General features: G+C 36.4%; 1 protein-coding gene across 8 annotated transcripts in view; it reads right to left on the reverse strand.

The window, feature by feature from the left end:
* Nucleotides 1-20720: 20720 nt before the first annotated feature.
* Nucleotides 20721-27327, reverse strand: part of ESRRG (estrogen related receptor gamma) — a 657690-nt gene continuing 651083 nt past the window's right edge. For all 8 annotated transcript variants that reach the window (XM_033200760.1, XM_033200764.1, XM_033200761.1 and 5 more), the window contains one exon: nucleotides 20721-24666. In XM_033200760.1, the coding sequence (XP_033056651.1) occupies nucleotides 24422-24666 (245 nt within the window). In that variant the 3' untranslated portion in view covers nucleotides 20721-24421. The remainder of the gene's footprint in view (nucleotides 24667-27327) is intronic.

Below are 27327 nucleotides of genomic sequence, written 5' to 3' on the forward strand. Positions count from 1 at the left end.
GCTTCCTACATAACTTTATTAAAGTTAGTCTGAAATAAGCAATTAAATTCCTCTTCAATTCCACTGGATAAGTTTACAGGATGCATACAGAAGGCTAGATAGTGACAGAACTACTTTCAAGTAAAATACCTCTTCTCTACTTTTTAATCTGAATTCAATTAATATAACCCTTAAACTGAAGCGAGGGTTGTGGGCAAAAGGATGAGAACAAATTCCCCATCCATAAAAAGCATCTGGCACAAGGAAAACAGTAGCAAGTCCAGATGGTACCGAGCTCTGACACAGGCCAGGGAATGCTCTATGGACAGAAGTGCCATATAGATTTTGTATAAGAAAGCACAAAATGCAATCTTGAAAAATTAAAAATAAGAACTTTTGTGGCTGAATAGCTAGAATTTACTCAATATATTCATAATTAGGACTGTTTTATAGGACATTTAATTTATTACTTTATGTTCATGCTTCCCCTTAGAACATATATTATAAGGTATATGACAGTTTTAGCCTGGGCACTTACATTGGCAAAGCATCGTTGTTACTGGGAGTTGAAAGAACCAATCAGAAAGGCAAACACCCATGGCACCCAAGTGGTTTCCATGCTATCAAATATGGTACAGTTGGGAGATCTGCAATTGACCTCTAATTGTTACCATTCACCATGTATTTGGTGGATAGCTTTGCTTAAGATCTTCTGTACCAATTTATTCCTCTTCCCTTCTACTTTCTCTTCAGGGAATCTAACAGCTAGTTATCCTCAGTTCATCTATTTCTTATTCAGGGATACCTTCTTCAATCTACAGAGGCTGAATTAGTGCTCTCATTTCATACTCCTTAGTGGGCAGTACTTCCTCTGTTTAAGGACTTACTGTGACTTTAATCTTTCACTCAAAGCCTGGCCTCCTTCTAACCCAGAACCACATGAATTCAGGGAATATGCCAATTTCTTCCCATTCTTTCCCAGGTACCACAGTGCCCAGTACATGATGAAATTTCCGGCTATGCTTCATTAATCTGTGTCACAGACATTGTTCTAGGCACAAGTCATATACAGGAATGAGAAAAATTGACAAAAACTCTGCTCATGGAGCTTATGTTCTAGGAGAAAAGTGAGAAAGAGCAAAACAATTAAGTAAGGTATGTTATATAGAAATGTCAGTCGTGCTGACTGCACTGGAGAAAAATAAAGTAGGAAAAGGGGATAGGAAGTCCAGGGCCAAAGCTATTATCCAGGAAATTTCATAGTGTGTATTAGACAAGAGGCAAAGATAAAAACTAATGAGGAAGCATCTAATTTAAGGAGTTTTACAAAAGCAAAATAATCAAAGCAAATAGTAAAGGATAGAGGAAGAATAGAAATTAACATATCAGCCATCATATAAAAGAGGAGAAATGAACCCATCCAGGTTTGCTTTTTGAGAAAAATTTTAAAGTGTATAAATCTTGGGGAGACTGATTAATAAATAAAAGGAGGGTACACAAATAACCAACATTAGAAATAAAAATGGGAGCATCACTGTCTAGTTTGAATTATATTGCCAAAGACATGAGGTCCTAGTCCTGGGAATCTGAAAATGTAACTTTAATTGGGAAAAGGATCTTTGCAGATGTGATCAAATTAAAAATTTTGAGTTAGTAGGGCTGTATTAGACTAGCCTGGTGCCTAAGTGCTATCATAAATATCTTTATAAGAAGGAGGCAGAGGGAGATATCACACACACACCAAGGTGAAGCCATGTGAAGATGGAGCAGAGAGAAAGTTGAAGATACTGGCCTTGAAGATTGAATTAATATGGCCACAATGCAAGGAATGCTGGCAGCCACCATAAGTAGGAAAAGACAAGTTATGGATGATTCTCTAGAGCAGTGGCCCTCAACCTTTTTGGCACCAGAGTTTGGTTTTGTGGAAGACAATTTTTCCACTGATGTGTTGGGCAGGTGGGTGGGAGATGGTTTGGGAATGAGTCCACCTCAGATCATTAGGCATAGTTAGATTATCATAAGGAGCATGCAATCTAATCCCTGCATGTGCAATTCACAATAGGGTTCATACTCCTATCATGTGACAGGAGGTGGAGCTCAGGCAGTAACGCTCACTTGTCCGCCGCTCACTTCCTGCTCACTTCTGTGCTGCCATGGCCTAGGGGTTGGGGACCCCTGCTGTAGAGCCTCCGGAAAGAACACAGTATTGCCAACAGTTTGATTTTAAACTGGTGAAGGTTATTTCAGACTTCTGGCTTCCATCACTGTAAAAAAATAAATTCTTGTTGTTTTAAGCTACCAAGTTTATGGTGATTTGTTTTAGCAGTCACAGAAAACTAAAATAATCACTCTACTATAGATCCTGAAGTCACTAAGACATTAACTAGAGAAAACTATGAACAATTTTATACCAATAAATTTGAAAACATAGATAAAACAGACAAATCCCTACAAAAATATCAACTAATGAACACGATATAATAATAGATTTAAAAAACCCTGATACCAAAGCCAGACATGAACCTTACAAGAAAATTACAAGCCAATATCCCTGATAACCATAGGTGTAATAATCCTCAACAAAATACTGAAAAACAGAATTCAACAGCACATTGAAAGGATCATTTACCACCATCAAGTGGGATTTATCCCAGGGATGTGAGGGTAGTTCAATATACACAAATGTGTAAATGTGATAAATTACATTAACAGAATGAAGGACAAAAACATATGATCTTCTCAGTAGATGAACAAATGCATTTGATAAAATTTAGCATCCTTTCATGACTAAAAACTATAAGACAAATTACTTATGGAAGGAACGTACTGCAACACAATAAAGGCCACATATGACAAAACCACAGCTAACATCATATCCCATGGTGAAAAGTGAAGTTTTTTTCTCTGAGATCGGGAACATAACAAGAATGTCCACTCTTGACACTTCTATCCAACATGGTATTAGAAGTTACAATTCGGCAAGCAGAAAAAATAATAGGTATCCAAATTGGAAAGAAGAAATCAAATTGTCCCTATTTGTAGATGGCATGATCTTACATATAGAAAACCCTAAAGACTCCACTAAAAACAATTAGAACTAATACATGAATTAGTAACGTTGCAGGATATAAAATAAACATACAAAACCAGTAGCACTTCTACGTACCAACCACTAACTATCCACAAAAGATATCAAAACAGGCATGGTGACTCATGCCTGTAATCCCAGTTCTTCGGGAGGCTGAGTTGGGCTGATCACTTGAGCTTAGGATTTTGAGACCAACCTGGGCAATATAGCAAGATCTCATCTTTACAAAGAGTACCAAAATTAACGGGGCATGGTGGCACATGCTTGTAGTCTCAGCTACACAGGAGACCGAGGTGGGAGGATCAATTGAGCCTAGGACACCGAGGCTACAGTGAGCTGTGATCATGCCACTGTACTCCAGCTTGGGTAACAGAGTGAAAACCTGTCTCAAAATAAAATAAAATAAAACAAAACAAAATATCAAGAAAACAATTCCATAGAAAAACGTAGTTCACATAAATTTAACCAAGGAGGTAAAAGACCTATACACTGAAAACCGTAACACATTGATGAAATAAACTGAAGAAGACGGAAAGACATCTGTGTTCTTGGACTGAAAGAATTAATAATTTTTCAAATGTCCGTACTACCCAAATAATCTACAGAGTCAATGTAATCCCTATCAAACTTCCAATGATATTTTTCAAAAAAAAAAAAATCCTAAAATTTGTGTGGAACCACAAAAGACCCTGAATTGCCACAGCAATCTTGAGCAAAAATAGCAAAGGCAAAGGCATTGCACTACCTGACTCTAAAATATACTGAATAACTAAGGTAATAAAAAACAGCATGGTGCTGGCATAAAAACAGCATGGTACTGGCACATAGGCCAATGGAAAGGAATAAAGAGCCCAGAAACAAATATATGTAAATAAGGTCAATTCATTTTTGACAAAGACACTGAGAATACACAATTGGGAAAGAGAGTCTCTTCAATAAATTATGTTGTGTCCAGTAGATATCCACATGCAGGGGAATTAATTTAAACTCTTATCTTATACCATATGCAAAGATCAACTCAAAATGCATTAAAGGCTTTAAACTAAGACCTGATGTTGTAAAACTACAAGAAGAAAACCTAGGTGAAAAACTCCTTGAGGTTCATATGGGCAGTGATTTTTTTGGATATCAACCTAAAACAGAGACAACAAAAGCAAAAATAGACTAACGAGATTACATGAAACTAAAAAGCTTCTGTACAGCCAAGGAAACAATCAACAGAGTGAAGAGATCTACAGGAAGAGAGAAAACATTTGCAAACTGTGTGTTTCATAAGCGATTAGTATCTAAAATATATAAGGAACCCAAAAAACTCAACAGGAAGATACAAATAACTCAATTTAAAAATGGGCAAAGGGGTGACTCTTTCTCTTGAGTACACACACACACACACACACACACTCCACTTTCTTGAGCATGTACTTTTCACTTTGTAATAAATCTCTGTACTTTCACTATTTTCTGACTCATTCTTGACTTCTTTCTTCAGAAGCTGCCAAGAGCCTGGATACTGGCTGGGGTCAAGGTCCCACCCACATTTGGGGAACACCCCCCACAAATCCACGAGCATTATCTTCATGGTGAACCAGCCAGGAGCATCATCACTCCCATTTTAGGACCATCAGCATTTGGTAATGCCAAGGTCAAGTCAAGGCTATGGGTAACTGTAATTTAGAAAATAGAGTGCAATGGCCAGATAACAGGACCCTTAATTTTTAATACCATCTTGCAATTAGATCTTTTTAAAAATGTTGGGAGAAATGGACTGAAATATCATATGTACAGACCTTCATGACTCATCATCAGAGCTCTGACCATCATGGAAATTGCCACCTTTGTTATGCTCATATCCCTTTCGGGGAACTAATTGGGGAAGTAGATATCCTAGATGATCCCCTTTTGAAAAATATACCTCCCCAGAGCCTTCTCACACCTCCTAACCTAGAGTCAGTTCCTGCATCCCTAGCTCCTCCCTCTCACCCAACTCCACTTTTGACTCCCCAGTCTTCTGCTAGTTCCAGCTACACTACTGCTAGTCCACCTGCTTACCAACCTATATGGTCTTCCCTACCAAAGGAACAGAGTCCTGCCGGGGTCACTAGCACTGGCATTTTCTACCTCCCTGACAATTCTAAGTTATGCTCACTTAGGGTGGTGGCCAATGAGGATGCAGGCCATGCAAGTATATGTACTTTTTTCAGTGTCTGATCTAGCACAATGCAGATAGAGGCTAGACTGATTTTCAGATAACCCAACTAAAATTCATGGAGGAATTTTGGGCTCTCACTCTCATTTGAGTTAACTTGGGGAGATATTCATACTATCTTGTTCATGTGTTGTACCCATGAGGTAAAGCAGCGTATTTGGGTAGAGGCCAAGGCTTATGCTGGCAGCTTGTCAGCAGGGGATTCTGAACAATACACTGCAGGGGCCACGTCTGTGCCTAACCATGACCCTATCTGGAACTACCAAGAGTGTCAGGCTTCTCTAAGAATAAGGAACTAATGGTGGCTCCTTTAGTGGAGGGAATGGAAAAACGTACCACTAAGCCTGTGACCTGTGATAAAATAAAAGAAATAAGGAAATTATGAAAATCCAGCTTTGTTCCAGGGATGCTTTGTAGTGACCTGAAAAAATATGCTAACATGGACCCCAGTATTGATACTGGCCAAATTTTACTAGGGAAACACTTTAGTAGCCAGTCAGCACCCAAAATCAGGAGAAAATGACAGAAGTTGGCTTTGGGACCCCAAATGCCTATTAATGAAATGTTCGATGTGGCTTTTGGGGTATTCAATGATAAGCACAGGGTTGAAGAGCCCGAAAAGACCCAGTGTCTCAAACAATGGGATAGACAGCCAGCCCAAATGATAACACTTGCTGTAAGTAGTACCCCGCAACCTCAGGGTCACTCAGGGGGATGCTTCCAGCAAACCTATAGTTGCTGCTTCAAGTGCAGGAAACCAGGACACTGGAGCAAGAACTGCCCCAGCCAGGGGAGCCCACCTGGACCCTGTCCTCACTGAAAGCCAGGAAGGCTATTGGAAAAGGGATTGCTCTCAGCTCCAAAGGGAGAGGAAGACACCTGATGCTATCATGGCCAAAACCGAGGACTGAAGAGGCCTGAGGTTCCTGGCAGCACCCACAAAAGGCATGGCCATCACAACTGAGGAGTCTTGGGTCACTCTTGACCTGGGAGGTAAGAATAGTAATTTCTTAATTTACCTGGGGGCTGGTTACTCTGATTTAAACAGTCTCTCTGGACCCTTATCCCTCCAAAAGTTGCACTATCACAGGTGTCAATTGCACCCCTAGGAATGCTTTACTTTACCCTTGAGCTGCAGGTTCACAAGTGTCTAGTTATGCCAGTGTCCTCCTCTTTTATTGGGACGGAACTTCCTAGCCACCCTCTGAGTCATTTTACATTTATCAGGCCCTTGGGAGCCCCCTTTATTAGCAATGCTTTTTTCTATGTCAACCTCAGAAAAACAGGAGATCTCCCTCAAAATAATGCTCAAGTAGGCCCTCAAGTGTGAGACCAAGAAACCTCTGACAAAGCAATACATTCTCAGCCAGTGATTGTCTCTTTAAAAGACAAAAATAATTTCCCACACAAGCATCAATATCCTCTCAAACAAGAAGTCAGGCAAGGTCTACACTCTCTAACTGAGAAGTTTGTAAAACATGGCCTCCTGGTTCCATGTCACTCTCCTTGTAATACTCCTGTCCACCCTATCCAAAATCCAGATGGGGAATACTGTCTAGTTCAAGACTTAAGAGCCATTAATGAGGCCGTAATTCCCTTACATCCTATAATGCCCAATACTTATGCCATACTTACCCAAATACTGGGAGACAACACTTAGTTCATGATACCAGATTTCAAGGATGCTTTCATTTTGTATCCCTTTGCACCCTAACCCTTAATATTTGTTTGCTGTTGATCAGACTAATCCTGGAACTATATTACCCAGCAGTACACCTAGACAGTACTGCGTCTGGGTTTTAGGGATAGCCCTCACTTGTTCAGAAATGCCTTGGCACAAGAATTAAGGTAGATATAGCTAGAAAGGGGAGCCATACTGCAATACGTGAATGGCATCCCTATAATGCAGATCCATTAAGAAGGACTCAGATAAGAATGCCACTCAAGTCCTAAACTTCCCAGGAAAAAGAGTATCAAGTCTGTCCATCCAAGTCCTAGATTTCTAAACTAGAACTGAAATATCTGGGGTACCTTCTAAGTCCAGGAAACCAGACCTTGTCCATTGAACAGCAACAAAAAAAGGTTACCTCCACAAATGAAGAAGAAACCCGAACTTTTCTGGTTAGGGCAGGATTTTGCAGGATTTGGATCCTAGGATTTGGGATCATTGCTAATCCATTGTATGAGATCCTAACACAGCCAGAGCATGAACCACTCAAATGGTCAGGGAAAGAACAAGAGACTTTAACTTTTAGCTGAACAAAGAGAGGTTTGTGCAATAATAAAACACAACCGTTGTTCTTATATTAATAACTCATGATTGGTTAAACTTGAAGTTGAAAAGACTTAATAGCAGGCTATCTGGCTACATAATTTCAATAACCCCACCACTCAAAACATCTGGGACTCCATCAAAGAATATCTACCAACTGTGACATGGTTCTTACCTTTCCTGAGACCTTTAACAGCTATCTTATTTACTACTAACATTTGATCCTTGCTTGTTTAACCTCCTTGTAAAGTTTGTGTCTTCTAGGTTGCAACTGCTTCATGTCAAAATATTGGTCATGCAAGCATGCCAACCAGTCTCTGCCTCCAATTCACTCTCCTAATGACCCACCCATGGGACTTTTACACTAGGCAACCAGAGAATTCCACATCCTCACTAGGCAGGAGCAACACCCCTAATCAACAGGAATAAGATAAAGAAGACTGACTTCTTCCCTCTTCAACCATTAAGAATAAGGGATGGAAATCTCTGAGGGAGGAAAAGAAGATAGGAATAATACAGGGTGGTGGCAGGAGAATAGAAAAATGCCAGGCAACAGTTGCGCATGACTAGCAAAAGGAAACTTAAAGTAGTTGCATAAGCAAGGGGCCGATAAGACCCCAAAAACTGGGGTGTGGACCAAGCTGACTAAGACAGACTGGATCCCACATGGCAATGGATTTGACCTAAGCTTCACCTATAGCCTCATTATATGCTCATTAACATACTAAATTACACACCCACTAGTGCCATGACAGCTCTGGGAGCATCCATATTTGGTGTAAAAATGGGTGACACCACAGTTCTGAGAAATCTCCACTTTCTCCATTAATCTTCATGGATATTCCACCCCTTGGTTAAACAAACCCGTAAAGATAGAAATCTCAAACCCCCTTGCATGTGACTCTTTCTTGAGGACACCAGCAGCACTCCCCTTTCTTCAGTGTGAACTCACTGTATTTTCACTAAAAAAAAGGCAAACGATCTGAATAGACATTTTTCAAAAGAATATATAAAGATATATGGAAAAATGCTCAAAATCACTGATTATCAGAGATGCAAATTGAAACCACAATGACATGTCAATTCACATCAGTTAAAATGACTACTATTTGAAAAGACAAAAGATAACAAATGTTGGAGAGGATGTAGATACAAAGGAACCTTTGCACAATGTTGGTGGGAATATAAATTAGTACAAACATTATGGGAGTTACTAAAAAGATTAAATATAGAACCTCTGTATGATCCAGCAATGCCACTACCAGGTATATATACAAAGGAAGTGGTGTCAGTATGTCAAAGAGGTATCTGCACCTGCATGTTTATTGCATCATTATTCACAATATCCAAGATATAGAATCAACCAAAGTGTTCATCAGTGGATGAATGGATAAAGAAAACGTCGTATATCTACACAGTAGAACATTATTCAGCCTTAAAAAATGAAACAAATCCTGTCTTTTTGGACAACATGCATGAAGCTGAAGGACATAATGTTAAGTAAAATAAGCCAGGCACAAAAAGACAAATAGCACATGATCTCACTTACATGTAGCATCTTCAAAAGTTGATCTTGGAATTAGAGAGTAGAATAGTGGTTACCTGGGCTGGAAGGGAGATGTGGAAGAAGGTTGGTCAAAGGCTACAAAATTTCAGTTAGGCTGAAGAAATAACTTCAAGAGATCTATTGTGCAACTATAGCTAATTACAATGTATTGTATTCTTGAAAACTGCTAAGAGAATAGACTTTAAGGATTCTCACCACTCACACAGTTAAGTATGTGAGGTAATGCATATTTTAATTGGCTTGTTTTGTTAAAAAAATCAAGAGATACACAATTTGAATTGTGTTATAATTGTTTCAAAAATATAATCTTAAATCAGTACTTTTATCTAGAGAAAATGTCAGGCCCACACCACTTCCCTGACAAATTTTACCACACATTTACCAAAGAAAACCATTTCATATGAATTGATTCAAAGAAAAAAGTTAGAGGTACTGTTCTCCCAAATTGTTTTGTGATAACTTTACAAATATCAAAGCCTGAAATCACCTTATAAAGAGAGAAAATTGTAGTATTCTCTTATCTATACACAGAGATAGAAAAAAATCTTTAAAAAAAAATACAAGCAAGCCAAATCTGGCAATATATAAAGAGATTAATACACCACGTCAAAGTTAGATTATTTTTTAGAATGCAAAATTAATTCTACTTTAAAGTAGCAATCAAAGTAAGTTGTCACATTACCAGATTAAAGAAGAAAAATCAGGGAACAGCTCAACAGATGCAAGAAAAACTATTTTTAATAAAATTCAGTGTCAGGTTGGGCACGGTGGCTTATGCCTATAAACCCAGCACATTGGAAGACTGAGGCAGGCGGATCACCTGAGGTCAGGAGTTCAAGACCAGACTGGCCAACGTGGTGAAACCCTGTCTCTACTAAAAATACAAAAATTAGCTGCACGTGGTGGTGGCACCTGTAATTCCTGCTTCTCAGGAGGCTGAGGCAAGAGAATCACTTGAACCTGGGAAGAGGAGGTTGCAATGAGCCGAGATGGCACCACTGCACTCCAGTCTGGGCTACAAGAGTGAAACTCTGTCTCAACAACAACAACAAAAAATTCAAAGTCCATGCCAATATAAAAATTCTTAGAAATCTGTGGAAAAGAAGGGAAAATCCTTAGTCTATTAAATTATGTGTATAAGGAGCTTATACCAAATGTAATGGTAAAAACCGAAAGCATTTCCTTTTAGGTAGAAAGTAAAGCAAAGTTGCCTCTTGTCACCACTTTTTTTTTTTTTTGAGACAGAGTCTCACTCTGTCGTCAGGCTGTAGTGCAGTGGAGCGATCTCGGCTCACTGCAACCTCCGCTTCCTGGGTTCAAACGATTCTCCTGCCTCACCCTCCCAAGTAGCTGGGACTACAGGCACATGCCACCACACTCAGCTATTTTTTGTAGTTTTAGTAGAGATGGAGTTTCACTATGTTGGCCAGGATGGTCTCGATCTCATGACCTCATGATCCACCTTCCTTGGCCTCCCGAAGTGCTGGGATTACAGGCGTGAGCCACCATGCCCAGCCTTGTCATCACTTCTATTCAACATGAGCAAGTGGTCTTTACCAGTGCAGTAATACAAAAATAAGAACCAAAAGTTAAAGAGTTGAGAGGGAAGACATAAAGCAATGATTATGTGTGAATAATATGTAAAAAAATTCAAAAGAACCCACAGATAAATTATTGGAATTAATAGACGAGTTTATTCAAGTTGGTGGATGCAAAATCAATATATAAAATCAATTTTAATTCTATATATTAGCAAAATGAAGAACATGACAAATTTAAAATTAGCTGAAGATAGTTTCCCTTTATAATAGCAGCAAATTATTTATATTTGTGGTATGTTGTAAAAACTCAAGATAATTTTAAGATGCTATTTTATAAAGGCATCAAAAATTTCAAGAAGACCTAAATAAAGTGTGGGAGATAACATGTTCATTAATAGGAACATCTCAATGTAACATGGATGTAAATCTACACATTGATCTATAGAATCAATGCTATCTTAAATAAATTATTAACGTGTGTGTGTGTGTGTGTGTGTGTGTGTGTGATTGACAAGATGATTCTATATTTTACATAGAAATGCTAAAGCCAACATACTTAGGGGAAAGAAAACAGTAAAGTATAACTGCTTTGTCAGATATCAAGCCTTATAAGTATTTTAGGAAGTAGTTAAGAATGTGTAGCATTGGTACAAAGATTGTTGAATGAATAGAACAGAAAAGGAGAACCAGAAAAAGACCCATATATTGCAAAGGCAACACTTTCGAGCTGTAGAGAAAGGTCAGTCTTTTCAACAAAGGGTGTTTAGACAACTGGATGTCAATATAGAAAAACAAAGAGATATAATACTTAATTAACCTCCATTTTATATCATACACGAGTGAATTCCAGCTCACTTGAATTTTTAAAAGAGAAAAGTAAAACAATGAAACCTTTAGAAAATAATTATTTACGATTTTTTGTTTGGTTGGTATTTTTGGGGGTACAGAGTCTCCCTTTGTCGCCAGGTTGGAATGCAGTGCCGCAATCTCAGCTCACGCAATTTCCGTCTCCTGGCTTCAAGTAATTCCCCTGCTTCAGCCTCCCAAATAGCTGGGACTACAAGCATGCACCACCACGTCCGGCAAAATTGTATTTTTAGTGGAGACAGGGTTTCACCATGCTGGCCAGGATGATCTCAATCATCTGACATCATGATCCACCCACCTCGGCCTCCCAAAGTGCTGAGATAACAGGCGTGAGCCACTGCCCGGCCTTGACAGTATTTTTATAACCTCAAAGAAGGAAAGTACTTCTCAAACAGAATTAAAGCACAAACTATAGAGAAAAGGATTGATAACTTGGATCATGTTAAAATTAAGAACTTCATTAAAAGAGACCATTAAGAGAATAAAAATTCAAGACACATAGTTAGAGAAGTTATTTTCTTATAACTGGATCATACCCAGAATAAATTAAAAACATCTACAAATCAATAAGTACAGACCACCAGAAATTTGAAAGGGCAATTTACTTAAACAGAAACTTCATAAAAAGATATCCAAATGGCTAATAAATGTATAAAAAATTGTTCAATATTATTAGTCCTCAGGAAAATGAAAATGAACACTTTTATGAAATACCACTGCACAGTCATTAGAATAATTAAAAATTTAAAATATGCAATAAAATTCAAACTGTTAGAAAACTCTCCCACACTGTTGTTAGAAAAGTATATTGGTACAACCACTTCGGAAAGCAGTTTAGGTTTATCTGTTGAATCTGAAAACTATACTGACCCTACGACACGGCAATGCTACTCTTAGGAATGTATTAACAAATGCATGTACATTTAGGCCATGTGCTATGTGTGAACAAGCAAATTCACAGAAGCATTATTTGTAAGAGCAAAAATTCTATACAACCCAAATTCCATCATTTGGTAAAACAAACAGTAGAATACAGCAATGAAGATAAGCAAATGACTGCAAAGCACAACATGAGTGAATTTCTCAAAAGTAATATTGATTGAAAAAGCTAGTCACAAAATATTATACACTGTATATCTCAAATTATAGAGGTGTCAAAAGCAGACAAGGTTCTACTATGATGCTTTGGATGTGTGTTTAGAAGGAAAAATGGGTCCCAGTTACCTTTGTTTTGGGGAAAGAATAGATATGCTTTTGAAGCTTACAACATTTTGATTATTGACTTGGATGATGCTGTAATGAGTGTTAACTTTATGATAATTCATTAAGAAATATCTATGTTTTATGCACTTTGCTGTTTCAAAATGTTTTAAAGGGGATATTATATATTCTTAAAGACAATGATATATTAAAATGTCACAATGATAATGATCATATATGTCAATGATAACACAGCCCCCGAATATACAAAGTGTCAACTGACAGAAATAAATCAATAGTTGTAATTAGAGACTGAGACATTTCTCTTAGAAACTAATATCAACTGGACAAAAAGTAAGCAGTTAGGAAATATTTAAATAACATTAACAATGTGTTAAAAGTAGGTACTTCACCTTCCACTCTGAATATTCATGTTTTTTTAAGCTCAAGTGGAACTTTCTCAAAAATTGGGTAGACACTCAACCACAAAGGACATTTTTTAAAAATTACATGACTCAACCACATACAGATTACATTCTCTGAAAATAAACAGCATATAATTATAAATCATTAACAACAAATATTTTTAAATACATCTCTGTGAATATACATGTATACACATACATCAAGTTGCTAAAAAGTCCTCAATTAAAGAGAACAACATAAGAAATACTGTGGAATCCTTAGAACTAAATGCCAGCAAAAGCACTGCATGTCAAATTTTGTGGACTACTGCTAAAGCAATATTTAAAGGGAAATGTATAGCTTTGAGCATATTAATTTAAAAAGTGGAAATTGAATAGAAATTTTCAAAGCAATTGTGATATATTGAATTACTGTTTCCATTTACTTACTTTTCTGTATGTCTGCCATGTAAATGTGCAGTTCATCACACAAAACTGCTTTGGACTTGGCTACACAACTGACTTTGGCCAATGGCAGGTGGGTAGACAGGAGACAAGTAATGGGCTTGAAATGTAGAACCACTCAGTCAAGCCCTGTCTAGCCATAACAACCACCTCGAAGAAATAAGTGCTTATTTTATAACTCATTGAGATTTTGTGGTTGTTACACAGCGAAAACTGACTGATAGAAAAATCAGAAGTTGAGTTGCTGCCATAACATAAAATTAAAATATCTGGAAGTAAGTTTGGGACAAAGGCAGTGGAGAACACATCTATGGAGAACTGAAAAAGAATGTTATCAAAGGTAGGGGAGGGGTGGGGAAGGCAATCTATGCTACATTCTAACAACCCATTTGTAACAGTTTTGGATGCAGTAACTTAGAATAAAAAATGAATCTAACACATTTATGGACTTGGGAAAGATGGCTTATAGTCGAAATGATACATGCATGAGTTGATTGCTCTAACTGCCCATATACATGCATGAGTTGATTGCTCTAACTGCCCATAATAAGATAAATGGATTTATAATAAGGAGAAAGAGATATACTCAGAAGTTAACTGGTCAGTTTGCAAGTTGAATTAGACGGAATATAGATTATTTACTTAGAAAATTCAAGACTATAAACAAACGATTTTAAGGAAATTCAACAAAGTTTCTAAGTACAAGATCAATATACAAAATGATACAGCATTTCTCTGTTGGAAAACAAAACAAAACAAAACAATATACTAACATAAAAAATAACTTGTAATTGGCAAAAGCTACAAATCTATGAAGTATCAAGGAATTGGTTAAAGAAAGAGTTTATGGTGACACAATTGAGATATACATTCAATGAATTTGATTCACAAGAATGTGAATTTTCTCCAAATTAATTTCTACATTAAAAATTCTAACAATATTTATAGAAGAATCAGTTTTGGAATTCAAAATAAGATTTTGGATTTCAAGTGGAAAAATAAAATTTCCTAAGTAACTAGGAATTTGAAACATAAGACAAAGAGTGTTGTCTTATGTTTTGTGGGCATGGGTTCAGGATACTCTCTATCAGATATTTATATGAATTATAACACTATGGTACTAAAATAATATGGTATTATGGCAGTAACATATAAATTGTCCAAAGGACAGAATGAAAAAACAACATAAAATAAACTTCTTTACGTAGGGTAGTTTTGTATGATATCAAAGTGACATCATAAATCCGTGTGGAAAAAAGAGATTGAGATATAAATAGAATCTTATATACATTAAAAACATTCAAATTAGATTAAATAAGACCTAATTTAAATTATAAAAATAATTGCAAAAAAAAGAAAGAAAGAATGTATTTTAAACTCTGAAGCCATAGAATGAAATTGATGAATTTGACTTTATCGAAGTTAATAATTTCTAGTCAACAAAGGCAAAGGTCAATGTTATGAGATACATGACAGACTAGGAGAAGACATTTGCAATAACTGAAAGTGACAGAGATTAATATGTAGAATATACAAACAACTCCTGCAAATGAACAAGAAAACGGTAGGAAGCCCAATATAAAAAAAGCAAAGCTTATAAATACAAAATTCACAGAAAGGAGAGACAGAGTAGGTACAAAAAACAAGAAAAGAAGCTCAGAGAAATAGAAATCTAACCAAAAATACACTATTTTAAAAATAATCAGATTAGAAAAAGTTTAATAGCCGGATAAAATGTATATGCTGCTGAGGGGAAATGAAATAAATACACTGCTAGTGGGAGTTCAAACTAATCTAATTCTGTAGGATAATTTCTGTAATGAAAATAAGCATATAAATGGTCAGTGACCTGGTAAACCCATGCCTGGACATATATTTCAGAAAAACAATTACATTGGTCCATAAGGAAAAGCATCCAAAGATGTTCATTGTAACATTGCATCTTGTGTTAAGGCTTTGAAAGCAACCTTATTGTTCATCACAAAAGGAATAGATAAAATATGATATATGCCTTCAATGGCTTACTATGTGGCAGATTTCCTCCTAAAACACAGATAAGTCTTAAAAATCTAGTGTAGAGTAAAACATAAGAAACGGAATAAGATAGTCAACGCAGCATCATTTCTGTATATTAAAAGTCTTACATAAACCAACATTATATATTTTTCAAGGACTCACAAAGAGACATTGCAGGAATGAAAGAGACATGATGGAATGAAATAGTATTTCTTGATCTAAGCAACGGAATTAATTCACTCTGTGTTCCACTTATTCAAACTTTAAAAAAGAAGTACTATCGTTCAGTGTTCAAGAAATTGCTAAATATAGGGTCAGTGTTTTAAGATATTAGGTTCAGGAGCTAGACAAGCTGCGTTCTAATTTAGTTGATTCGTGTACTCATTATTTGGTCCTTGAGCAAGTTATTTAACTTCTCTGAGACTCCTTTTCTTCATCTATAAAATGAAGATATTAATGGCATTTCCCTCATAAAGAAATTTGAACTGTTAAATGGTATAATGTATTTAAAGAACTCAGCATAGTGTCCAGCACACAGGCCCATGATTGGTTTCTGGCTGAAGCTGCGATGTGCATCCCGGCAATCTTGTTTCTATACTATTTTAATACCCACTCAAGAGAAGCTCCCCAAAGCAACCTCCTATGCATCTGCATTCCAAGCACCTGCATTATTCCCCTGCCCTAAAGGCTTTTCTCCCAATTTGAATTAGATTATTCTGGCGTATCATCTAGCCTTTCTTGGAAAAGACATAAAGAGGAAGAAAGAAATTATATTTTCAACATATTGAACTTTTAAAATAGATACAAAGTATTTCTCTAAACTATCTCAATTAATCTTAATAACAACCCCTCAATAGTATATTCATTCCCATTTATCTAAGCAATTGAATATACTTAACTAGGAATAACATCACACAGCTAGTTAGTGGCAGAGTTGGCTTTGAACCCATACATTAAAAACTCAGTTTATGCATGTAACCCAGTATGGCATACTGTTTCTCTTTATCACTTTCCCCAGTATATTTAAGCACCACCAAATCTTATTAAACCCAAACAAGTAAGTCATGTGTCATAGAATTCCTTGTGTGTAAAAACATAATCATATTAAACATCTATTTACTTAATAACCAGCCCAGAAATTACTCTGAGCTACGTACTTATTTCTGTGGAGAAAGTGGCTTTTTTTCTATATGTGCAATTAAAAAATAGGCCACAAATCTTCTTTTGATTTATAAGCATGAACACATTTGGTACATTAGGGATGGTCAATTCATTCTGATTTCAAAAGGAAGACCCAGGCAAAATAAAAGTCCAGCGGAGATAAAGAATCTCAGAGAGATTATTACAAAAATACCTGCAAAATAGTGTTTAGTATTAATTGCTAGTATTCTTCATTTGTAATGATAAAAAAAAAAAGCCAATATTTTAAGAGAAAAAGTTAACACTTGCATGGCTCTAGACTTCACTTTGGAAATTCCTCTTAAGACTTTAGCTTTCTATGCACTTTTTTTTAAATAGCAGACAGTGCTTCACTTCCCAGTAAAACTGTGAAATTCGACTGAGAATGGCAGATTGAATTGGAGTGTGAATAGTGTGATTTGATGCCCCCGCTGGTCTGAAATGTTTCCGTTAGGCCCTTTTAGCGACCCCTCCCAAAAGTTTGTTTGCGTTTCCTAAAATCAGCTCTCCAAAGTTCAGCCCATTGCAAAACACACAGGCCACTATTATTTTCACAACGCCGAGCACTTTTTTTTTTTCTCACAGTAAAGTCCATTTGTCGTTTGATTGCATGTAACAAAATTTGTAGTCTAAAGCTTAACTGATTCAGAATCCTTCATCAAAGTTGTGATATAGGACTTCTGGCAAAATTATCCAAATAATCCCATATACTCCACTACCTTGTTTTCAATTCTTTTTTTTTTTTTTTTTTAACTTTAGTTTTTTATGGGATGGAGTCTCAAGCTGGTCTTGAACTCCTGGGGTCAAGTAATCCTGCGCTTTCAGGCCACAGACTCAGTATGTAAATCTCTTGTGTTGCTGCAATCATAATATTCCTGCAGCTGTGGTGTCACCTATTGTAATTTTTCTGCTAATAAACAAATTTGAAGTAGCCAGGAATCCTAAATTTTGAGACTAGTTGTTTATCTGAAATATACTCCAGAGAAATAGTAATGCAGTTCTGCTTTGAATTTAATTTAAACAGAAACAAGCAAAACAAATCTCTGTGGAGGATATTTGACAACAATAAAATATTTCTCCCAGCGGGTGAGTTGGTAGCAATTGTATTGTGCAATCCAAGCTCACGTTTCAGTAGGTCATTACCATCATAACAAGCCCTTGGACCAACTGGCATGGACATGCAACATTGAGCCCCTGATGGTCACATTATTTCAGACCTTTAACTTCATGAAGAAACAGATAAATACTCCTGGGAAAGCAGGATTATATTTTGAAATTCCTTTCTTTTCTATTTGTTTCACAATAAGATGCAGTACACAATCCATCTACTGCTACTTGTTTCATTGTGTTTTTTCCACACTACCAGGGGGCATGAGAAGCTAGATTTAGAGATTTGAAAGGCCAGATGCACTGACTTACGACACTTTCTTATCTATTGGTCTATGGTCCTCTCCATTCAGGATGTAAACCATTGTAGATGAAACAAAAGCCTTAAGCATAGCTCTCTTTTCTTTCACAAGTTAATCACAAATCAATTTTATAACAAGCAAAGTGCACCTAAAGTTTTTTGCAGAGGTTCAAGGATGAAGTATTCTATCTCACTTCTACCTCTCACCTAAATCAACAATTTGAAAAATATAGGTAAGAGAAGTCCTTCCAAGAAATCAAAATTTTCTAATTGTATTGCTCTTTTGTTTGCCAATAGGGAAAGACAGGTTTTTTGGATCCCACCTAAATTAATTCTAAGGCACCTACCTAAATCGGCCAAATGAGTAGGATTTAAAAAGTGGTGGTGGGGTGAGGGGGTTGTGAGATATTCTGCAAACAAGTTTTTGAGTCGCCATCCATCTCCATCTTTATACGGAGATATAACAGGAAGATGTGACTTGGGAGTTATCAAATAAAATACATTTTTCTTGTGTTTTGTGGAGGTCAAAACAATCAAAGTGCCTTTCATTGGTTTGGTAAGGAAAAAAAGATTAAGTATTTTTGTCTTGTTATTAAAAAGAAACCCTAACAAAAATGTAGAACCAATATTAAAAAGTTCATTATTTTTGGTTTATTTGAGAAAAGTATAAAAATTTAGAGCAAGTGTTTCTCCATCTCGTTTTCATATTGGAATCACCTGGAGATCTTTTGGAAGCATTCCAAAACCTAGGCCACATCTTGGATCAATGAAACCACAATCTCTGCAGGTGAGACATGAGGATCAGGAATTTTGACACTCCGCCAGGTGATTTCAATATGCAGACAAATTTGGGGACCACTGGCTTAAAAATAAATTGCTTATAAACAACTGATGAAAATAAAACTGATCCCTTAAAACAAATATATAATGCATTTGTCAGAGGTACTTGTTGTTTATATATTGAGAAACAATGTGCTGAAATGTCAAAATCCTACTTCATTTCCTTTTACACCTGAGGCATCCATGATAAATATGTCAGTACCAGAAAAGTTGTCCTGTAAGAATTCTAAATTATAATAACAGCAGGACAGTTCTAATAGGAATTCTTAAAAGTGTGTTTGTGTGTGTGTGTGTGTGTTGTGTGTGTGTGTGCGCGCCTAACATATTTTACAATGAGGACCTCGTTGGAAGATTACAGATACCATTTTTCCTTTTAGGTTTGTATCTTGCATTGTTTCAGTCCCATCCAAGCACTTAAAAAATATCAAAAGTAGGCCGGGCGCGGTGGCTCAAGCCTGTAATCCCAGCACTTTGGGAGGCCGAGACGGGCGGATCACGAGGTCAGGAGATTGAGACCATCCTGGCTAACACGGTGAAACCCCATCTCTACTAAAAAATACAAAAAAAAAACTAGCCGGGCGAGGTGGCGGGCGCCTGTAGTCCCAGCTACTCCGGAGGCTGAGGCAGGAGAATAGCGTGAACCCGGGAGGCGGAGCTTGCAGTGAGCTGAGATCCGGCCACTGCACTCCAGCCTGGGCGACAGAGCAAGACTCCGTCTCAAAAAAAAAAAAAAAAAATCAAAAGTCAAACGTCAGATTGTATGTTGAACTGTTGCCACTCAAAGGACATTAAAATATTAAAAAAAGACAATACTGAGCTATCTTGTTTGCTAGTGCATCTTAGTCATTTAGGTAATCCCGTGCCCCTAAAGCAATTCAGTTTAGTGGCCTTTGTGTCATCAGCTTGTTTCTCTAGAGAACCAACCACCTCTGAAAGGTGAGAAATACGGTGGGCAAACACAATGACAAAATACCCTCAAGATAGGCAGAGAAGCCAAGAAAGCACATATTAGCACTTTGGTGATGGCTCCAGGAGGGTCCAGTGGAAGCTACAACTTGACCCTGAGCAGCAAGGCTATAACCTCTCTGAGTGTAAAAGGCAAGAGGAGGCCATTTCCTGTCAGCAGGGCTGTTTAACCCTCTCGAATTCGAAGACAGCTCCCCCTCCTAATTCACACGAATCTCTAAGCTCTGCTTGTTGACTTCCCATTCAGGAAATCTGGTCAGCAACTCCACTGCTGCTCCACACAGCCTGCAGCTTGCCGATGAGCTCAGAGCAAGCGCATGATTTAATTGTTGATAGAGGGAAATAATGGGTATCTCTAGCAGGTTTTAATATGATCTTAAAATAGGGGGAGAGTTTTCTGTTATGACATTGACATAGAGGCGATGATTTTGAGTAATGCAGGATGATGTGGAGATGCTTTAAGATTAAATAAGAGCTATATAAAGGCTTGTCAGAATAAATTCTAATGTGCCATGAGACACTTTGCATACTCTTAAATATGCAAAATGTCTCTTGGCACCCTAGAATTCATTCTGACAAGACTTTATATAGCACTCATTTAAACTCTGACTTTATTTTTAGGGAACAGGTACTCAGAGATACTCGTTGAATGGAAGCAACAAAGGGCAGTGTTTGTCGATTTGGTTCTTTAGTGGGGAAAAAAAAGAAACACAATACAAAAGAGCAGTCAAAAGTGGAAGCTTGTTTAATATTGCTCTACCATCATCCTGAAAGGCATAATAATTTGAGTTACACATCTGAACTGATTGGAGTTACAGAATCATATCTCCTTTTGCATTTAACAATATATACAATATAAAATAAATACATTTACACAAATGGACATTTGCTGGAGCACACAGTATGGTACACATCACAAAAATATACAATTGATTGCTTTACAGATGTGGAGCCCATCTACAGCTATAGACATGGTTTTATTATTATTATTATTATTTTTACTACTGGCTATAATGCAACTCCTGGATTATTAGAAGCAGTTTAAATTTTTTGTCCTTTTACGATCTTTGCACATAAGACTGCCATAAAATGTTTTCCTAGGCAGGTAAACAGAGACGCTTAAATAATTAAAATACAATCACCAACACCCATTTTCTCTTCTATAAGAAAAATAGCAGTTTTAAATTTTTTATATCTTTTATGTTATCATTTAAATGCAAAATAGTGGAATAAATACAACAATCTGATGTGATTGAAAGACAAGTGTAACTACAAGGAGTCACACAATCATATTGCTTTAAATAAGAACAAACCTAAAAGAAGCAAAATTAAAATTAAAATCATATGGCTAAAACATACACCTTTATAACTTTCCAAAACTTCACATTAAGTAAATGGTCTTGCTTGAAACTTGAAAAGACTTCCCTCTAGTGAGGTTTAAGATGAGCAATTACCCTAAAGCCCGTGCAGTTCTTTTTAAATCTACATTTTAGTTCTATTTCCTATTTGTGAGATACTTACTCTTTTGTAATGCTGCGAGTTAAACTGAAAACTAAAAAATCGTATCTCGTTCTTTGAACATATCTCCATCTCAGGTTTTCAGTTGGTTGGCTCTTACTTCTGAAGCCCAAGTACTTCAATGTGATACAGTGAAAACAATGTATATATTGTATATATTTTATTTATATATAGTGTAGTTGAATAGTAGCAACTTAAACCCTGCACAAACTTTCTGGAAAATAATCTTTTTAAACATTTACATATATAAATAATCTTATAGAATCAGCACCTTTTTTCCCAGGAGTTGTATTTTCTGTTGTTATTTTTAAAGGGATGTGCCAATTTCTGAACTCCTATCACAGCTATAAATTTCAAGTTATTGACCATCTGAATGAATTGCTAATGATGATTTATCTAGAATCACACTACAGTCACTTCTCTACTGAGAAACCACAATCTACAATATAGTCCCATATAGCTAATGATAGATACACAGTATTCCTAGCACTGGGTTGATGTTTCATCAACCCAAGGTATTTTGTTTAAAGCACACAAAGTAGCAATAGTTTTGGAAACGAATCTGCACCAAAAAGTTTTGCAACAACACAGAGCGAGTTAATAACAACATCTGAGAGATGATTGAGCAAAAGCCATATATACAGCATTTAAAAATTAGACTTATCTATATTCTTGAAATATTCAAAGTTTTATTTCTAAGCTATACATTGGTATTCTATAATAAACCATTAGAGAAATTATTCCTTGTTTTGAAAATATTATTATGATTTTGATGTGTATCTGTTCATAATGAATACTTGTTTGGAGTTTCAATCTCTTAATTAATTATTAGGAAGAACCTTATTACTGGTAAGGAAAAGAATATACTACTGTAGTCTCCTGAGGAATTGTACATCCAATATTGTCTCTAATTCTACCCTGTGTCTAAAAGCACACACCACAAGAATCCAAACACCACAAGAACAAGACAACAGTCTTTGAATGCAACATAAAATTCAGAAAAGCACAGCAAACATGAAACATTGAAAAGCTGAACTACATTTCTTTTGTTTGTTAGGATTACAATTTTAATTACATCTGTGTACATAGAATAAGACTGTTCACATAGTACAGGGAGCAGCTACTAACACTGGTCCATTGGTATAGCATTTGATGGAGGTTACTATTTATTGGTTATTCAGCGACTGTAGATTTTGGGGCATCTAATTGATTTCTTCATTAGATTACACCTCTTAACAGTCTGGAACCTGACTGACTTTCATGCTGTGACAATACTGGTTGAAAAGCACATATATTGGCTTAGCTCTTGGTAAAAACTGCAGATTAATTTAAACGAACATTTCTAAATGAATAAACTTATATGGATTAGGTTTTAGAATTTGGTCAGGCGTTTTCCGTCTTTGATGATTTTGTTTTTAATTCTGGCATTTGCCTTATTGCCTCTTAAATGAATATTGGCTCACAGCTCCTTCTGAGACAAGGTCTGTAACTTTGCAAACAGGCAGTATCACATTCCTAACCACCGTGGCAGCTAGAAATCATATGGCAACTGTACCTCCCAAGTAGAGAGGTGCACTCCTGATAATTCTACGGATCTATATCTCATGTGCAGTGTTTATATGTGTGACTACTCAGAGTCACTGTAGGTGTAATCTAATCCTTTGTGTCAGTGAACATTTAGGTAAACTGGAGCTCATGTTAAGAAACTGATGTTTGGGACCAGACTGGCACACAACATAAATTGCATCCGTGATAATATGCACCTTCCCTTCAACTATTGCTTGAGTAAGTTAAATTCCCATATTAATAAATGGCTGAAAAGTGGTAAAGCTGGTACAAAAAAATCTCCATTTGTAAGAAGAAACAAAACATTTTTAAAAATCTTCCTTCAGGATTCATTTGTCCTTCATTATTGTTCATAATTGTTCAAAGCCAGCACAAAATTGCAGTATTCTTATTTCTCTTTAGTATTGCATGAATGAATAAAGCTTAAACTATTCCCTGAAAAAGTTACATAGTAGCTAAACTAACAAATACCTGGAAGACTTGAAAAAACAATTAAGGAATCAAATGGCTGTAACTGATCTAGATGGAAAAGCAATGATAAGAAGCAGCCGATGCAACGTTGCTTAAGTTGTCTAATTAGAGGCTGCTCCCATGAAATCTAATACTGCACTCAGTCAATTCGTATATGTTGCACTGTACTTTTAGGTACGTTGGTTCTCTCTCTTTGATTCCTTAGTCACTGGGGACGGTATGGTTCACAATAAGTTCACTGGCATCCATATTATGGATCTCCATCCTTTGGCAGGGCTGGCTTCCATCTCTTTTCAGTTAGAGACCTCTTTTAAAAGTTCAGCAGCAGAAGGAAGAAAAAGAAAGATGGAAAGAAGATCAGAAGGAAAGGAAAGGGGAAAGGGAAAAAGGAAAAAAGGGAAGAAAGAGAAAGGAGAGGCGGAAGGAAGGATTTTTTTTTTTTTTTTTTTTACAACTAAAGCTATTTAAAATTTAGAAAACAGGAGGAAGATGAGTAAAGAGAGGAACAAGAGTAGCAAAGGAAAGAAAGAAGGCAGGCAGGCAGATGGGAAGAAAATAAAGGAGAATGGGAACTAGGAATGAGAGAAGCAAAGAAATAAGGGAGGGGGAAAGAAGGAAGGGAGAAAAAATAAAGAGGAAGAGAAATGTGGGAAGGAAGAGGAAAGAAGATAGTGGAGAAAGTAGAAAGAAACTCATCAGGAAGCTATGGAGGAATCTGAAAGCTGCTTCATAGTCTTGCTGCTAAATTGTCAGTGCAGTCTGTTGATTTTTGATGTTGTTAACTAAACTCTAAGTTTCTTCGATGTCACTCTTGGGTTTATTTTCCCTTTTTCAACATGAAGGATGGGAAGGCCCAGGGAGCTTTTAGTCAGACCTTGGCCTCCAGCATTTCCAAAAAAAGTTTGTGCATGGGGACTTTGCCTTCTAGTTTGATGTTGTAGAAATGCTGCACGGCCTTGGTAGAGGTCTGCCTCAGGAGCGGCAGTGTCATCAGCATCTTGCCAGCTCGACGAGGGTCTTCCATGTGCTGGCCAGCTTCATAATCCTGCAGCGCCTCATGTAAGACATCCTGAAGCTTCTGAACGGCTTCAACATCTTCTATGTGCATGGAGTCTGTGCAATGAAGCAAAAGATATAAGTAATTACATTAATAATAACAAACCTATGTAGACTAGAGTTACAAAATTAGTTATTAAATTAATTATTTTTGAACTTCTCTAAGCTTGCAACTGTGATTTGTTCAGAGTCTCACATTTCTTCAGTCTCTATTTCTTTCTAAATTTCCCTACATAATGTCTAATACTAGCTTAGAAGATGGGAATTATTAGAAAAGATCTACGATTTAAAATGTGTATTTTTCCTCCTCAGGCTGAGCAAGAGAAGGCTTTCTTTTAACAGATTACAGTCTTGACTATTTTATTCATTGTCTCATCCAGGTATATATTCATACACCCAACAACCAACCACGGAAGGCCATCTATTAAAAGTATTATCTTAGTGTTGTGTAGGGGAAGGTTGTTTAAAATTCCGATCTTGCCTGAAAAAGCCAATATTTCCCAAAGAGGGGATAAAAATTGATGACTAAGTTCCTAAGAACTCCATGTGAATACACTGAATCTAGCACTGTACAGAAATCACAATACAGTATTTATCCTTTTAGGATGTTTAATGTTGTAGTATCAGTTCATTAAAACGTCCTTACATAGTCTACTTCCCTGATGAAAAACAAATGGTGTCTTCAGATCACTGAGTTCTGAAATATTTTTCACATTTGTAAAGGTGAACTTTACCCTTAAATGAATAATTTGAACATCTAATTCCATCAAGCAAGGAAAGGGTTAACAAGGTTGCCAAATTATTCTTGTGAGAAATGTGAGATGTGGGGAAAAAATAAAAGTTACAGCTCCAGCTCTAAAGCAGACACTTAATTATATACAAGTTTGAATCATTTAGCACGTTTTATTGATTCTGATGACAGTTTATCTGTTAATTACACATAATGGAGTCTTTGGGGGATTCTTCATGTTTAATAATTCCAGTTCTCTGAGAATACTGAGCTCTAAGATATATGTAGTTAGCCTAATCTTTCATACAATTCAAACATAGATCACATGAACAAAAAGAGAGAGGGAATGCAATTTAAAAGCAAGTGGCTAAACATATAATAAAAAAGAAATATGGCAAAATAATTAAAAGATAGATATAACCAGTAGCATGTTTTGAAATTTATTCGTATTTTGTTTAGCTTTTTTTTTTTTTATTTACATTGTCATTTTCAATCATTCCACCACATCACTGGTGAACTGATCACTATTAACATTAGGTAGTTTAACGACATCTCTTTAAAAAAATTTGAATAATCTGGAATAAAATTGCTTGTAAGTATTTACTGCTCAAGACTCAATTTCTGCCTGGCAGAGCAAAAACAAGGAATTTTTCCAAAGTGGGAAATAGTGTTGACAGTGTGCCCTGGAGCGGGATTCAAGTCACTCCCCAACATACGCCTGGCCTTTCCCTGTGGATTATTTCTACCCAGCTTCTCTCCAGTCTGGTTCCTCTCAGCATGGCAATCTCATCCACCTCCTATGGTGCTGTCTCTTAGAAACAAACACACATAATTTCTAAAGTTATCTAAGGGTTGGTAATGTTAGGGACAGAAAAACATTCATAGAGATGATGGCAACATGCTCTGATACTCTTTCTCTCTCTATTTTTGCACTTAAGTGCTACCCGAAGGAAAAACGGGAGGTATGGGGAAATACCATGGTGAGTCTCTAGGTATACAAAAGACTGTAATAAGGACCTTGTGCATAAGGGAACAGAGACGAATTGGATTTTCTCAACTTATGCTGGGTCTAATAATTAGCTCTCTACATGAAAACAGAGTAAAAGATGGAAGGAGAAAATGGGAATTACACTCTGCAGTGACAAAACAAACTTGAAATAACTATTTTCCAACTAGACCAAAAACACACCAGAATAAAAATAATACATTTACCATTTATTAAGCACCTATTTTAGGTGAATGTGGCCTCATTTTACCTCCCCAAACCCTAGAAGCCAGGTGGCACTGGTAATATGTGTGAGACTCAGGTTTAAATTCAAGATTCTTCAAATTAATAATGCTGCTAGAATATAGAACACTAAATGTGCACTCCCTTAAAAAATGAGATGAATTGTCCTCTAAACACACCCTGTTCAAACTCCCATCTTCATCAGCCATTCTTTACAACATTCCTAATGAAGACATTGCCAGTCATATGAAAAGTATGTAGAGTATTCTCCTTGATAAAAGGCAAAACTAATTATTATTAATTTATTCTTTAAGTTTTCCTAAATCTGTCTCCAAATTCTATCATTTGGTCCTGTTTCTAACTACTAGAACAATACAGGATAAATTTCCTTTTTCGACATGGCATATCTTTAAATTCTTGAAGTCAGCTACACAGTTACCTCAGCCCTACCCAAAGTCTTGCCTTTCCCACTACTCTTGCCCAGCAGGAGATACATTATAGGATGTCATGGGAAATGAGGCAAGAACAAATAGCAGAGAGATATGCTCACAAACAGCAATTAAGACTTCAAACTATTCTTTAAAGGATGTGATTTAGCATGAGAGATTTTAAAATGATTTAATCAAATTACTATGATAATTTAACTTCCCATTTACAGAAAAGATTCTAACTCATTTTAGCTTTACCCGTTCTGGATCTGCTAACACTTAAAATGCAAACTCACTAAATCTGAACTATTTAATTAGACAATGATTCAGCT

Source organism: Trachypithecus francoisi, unplaced genomic scaffold (genome assembly GCF_009764315.1).
Source record: "Trachypithecus francoisi isolate TF-2019V2 unplaced genomic scaffold, Tfra_2.0 Lachesis_group5, whole genome shotgun sequence".
Lineage (NCBI taxonomy): Eukaryota > Metazoa > Chordata > Mammalia > Primates > Cercopithecidae > Trachypithecus > Trachypithecus francoisi.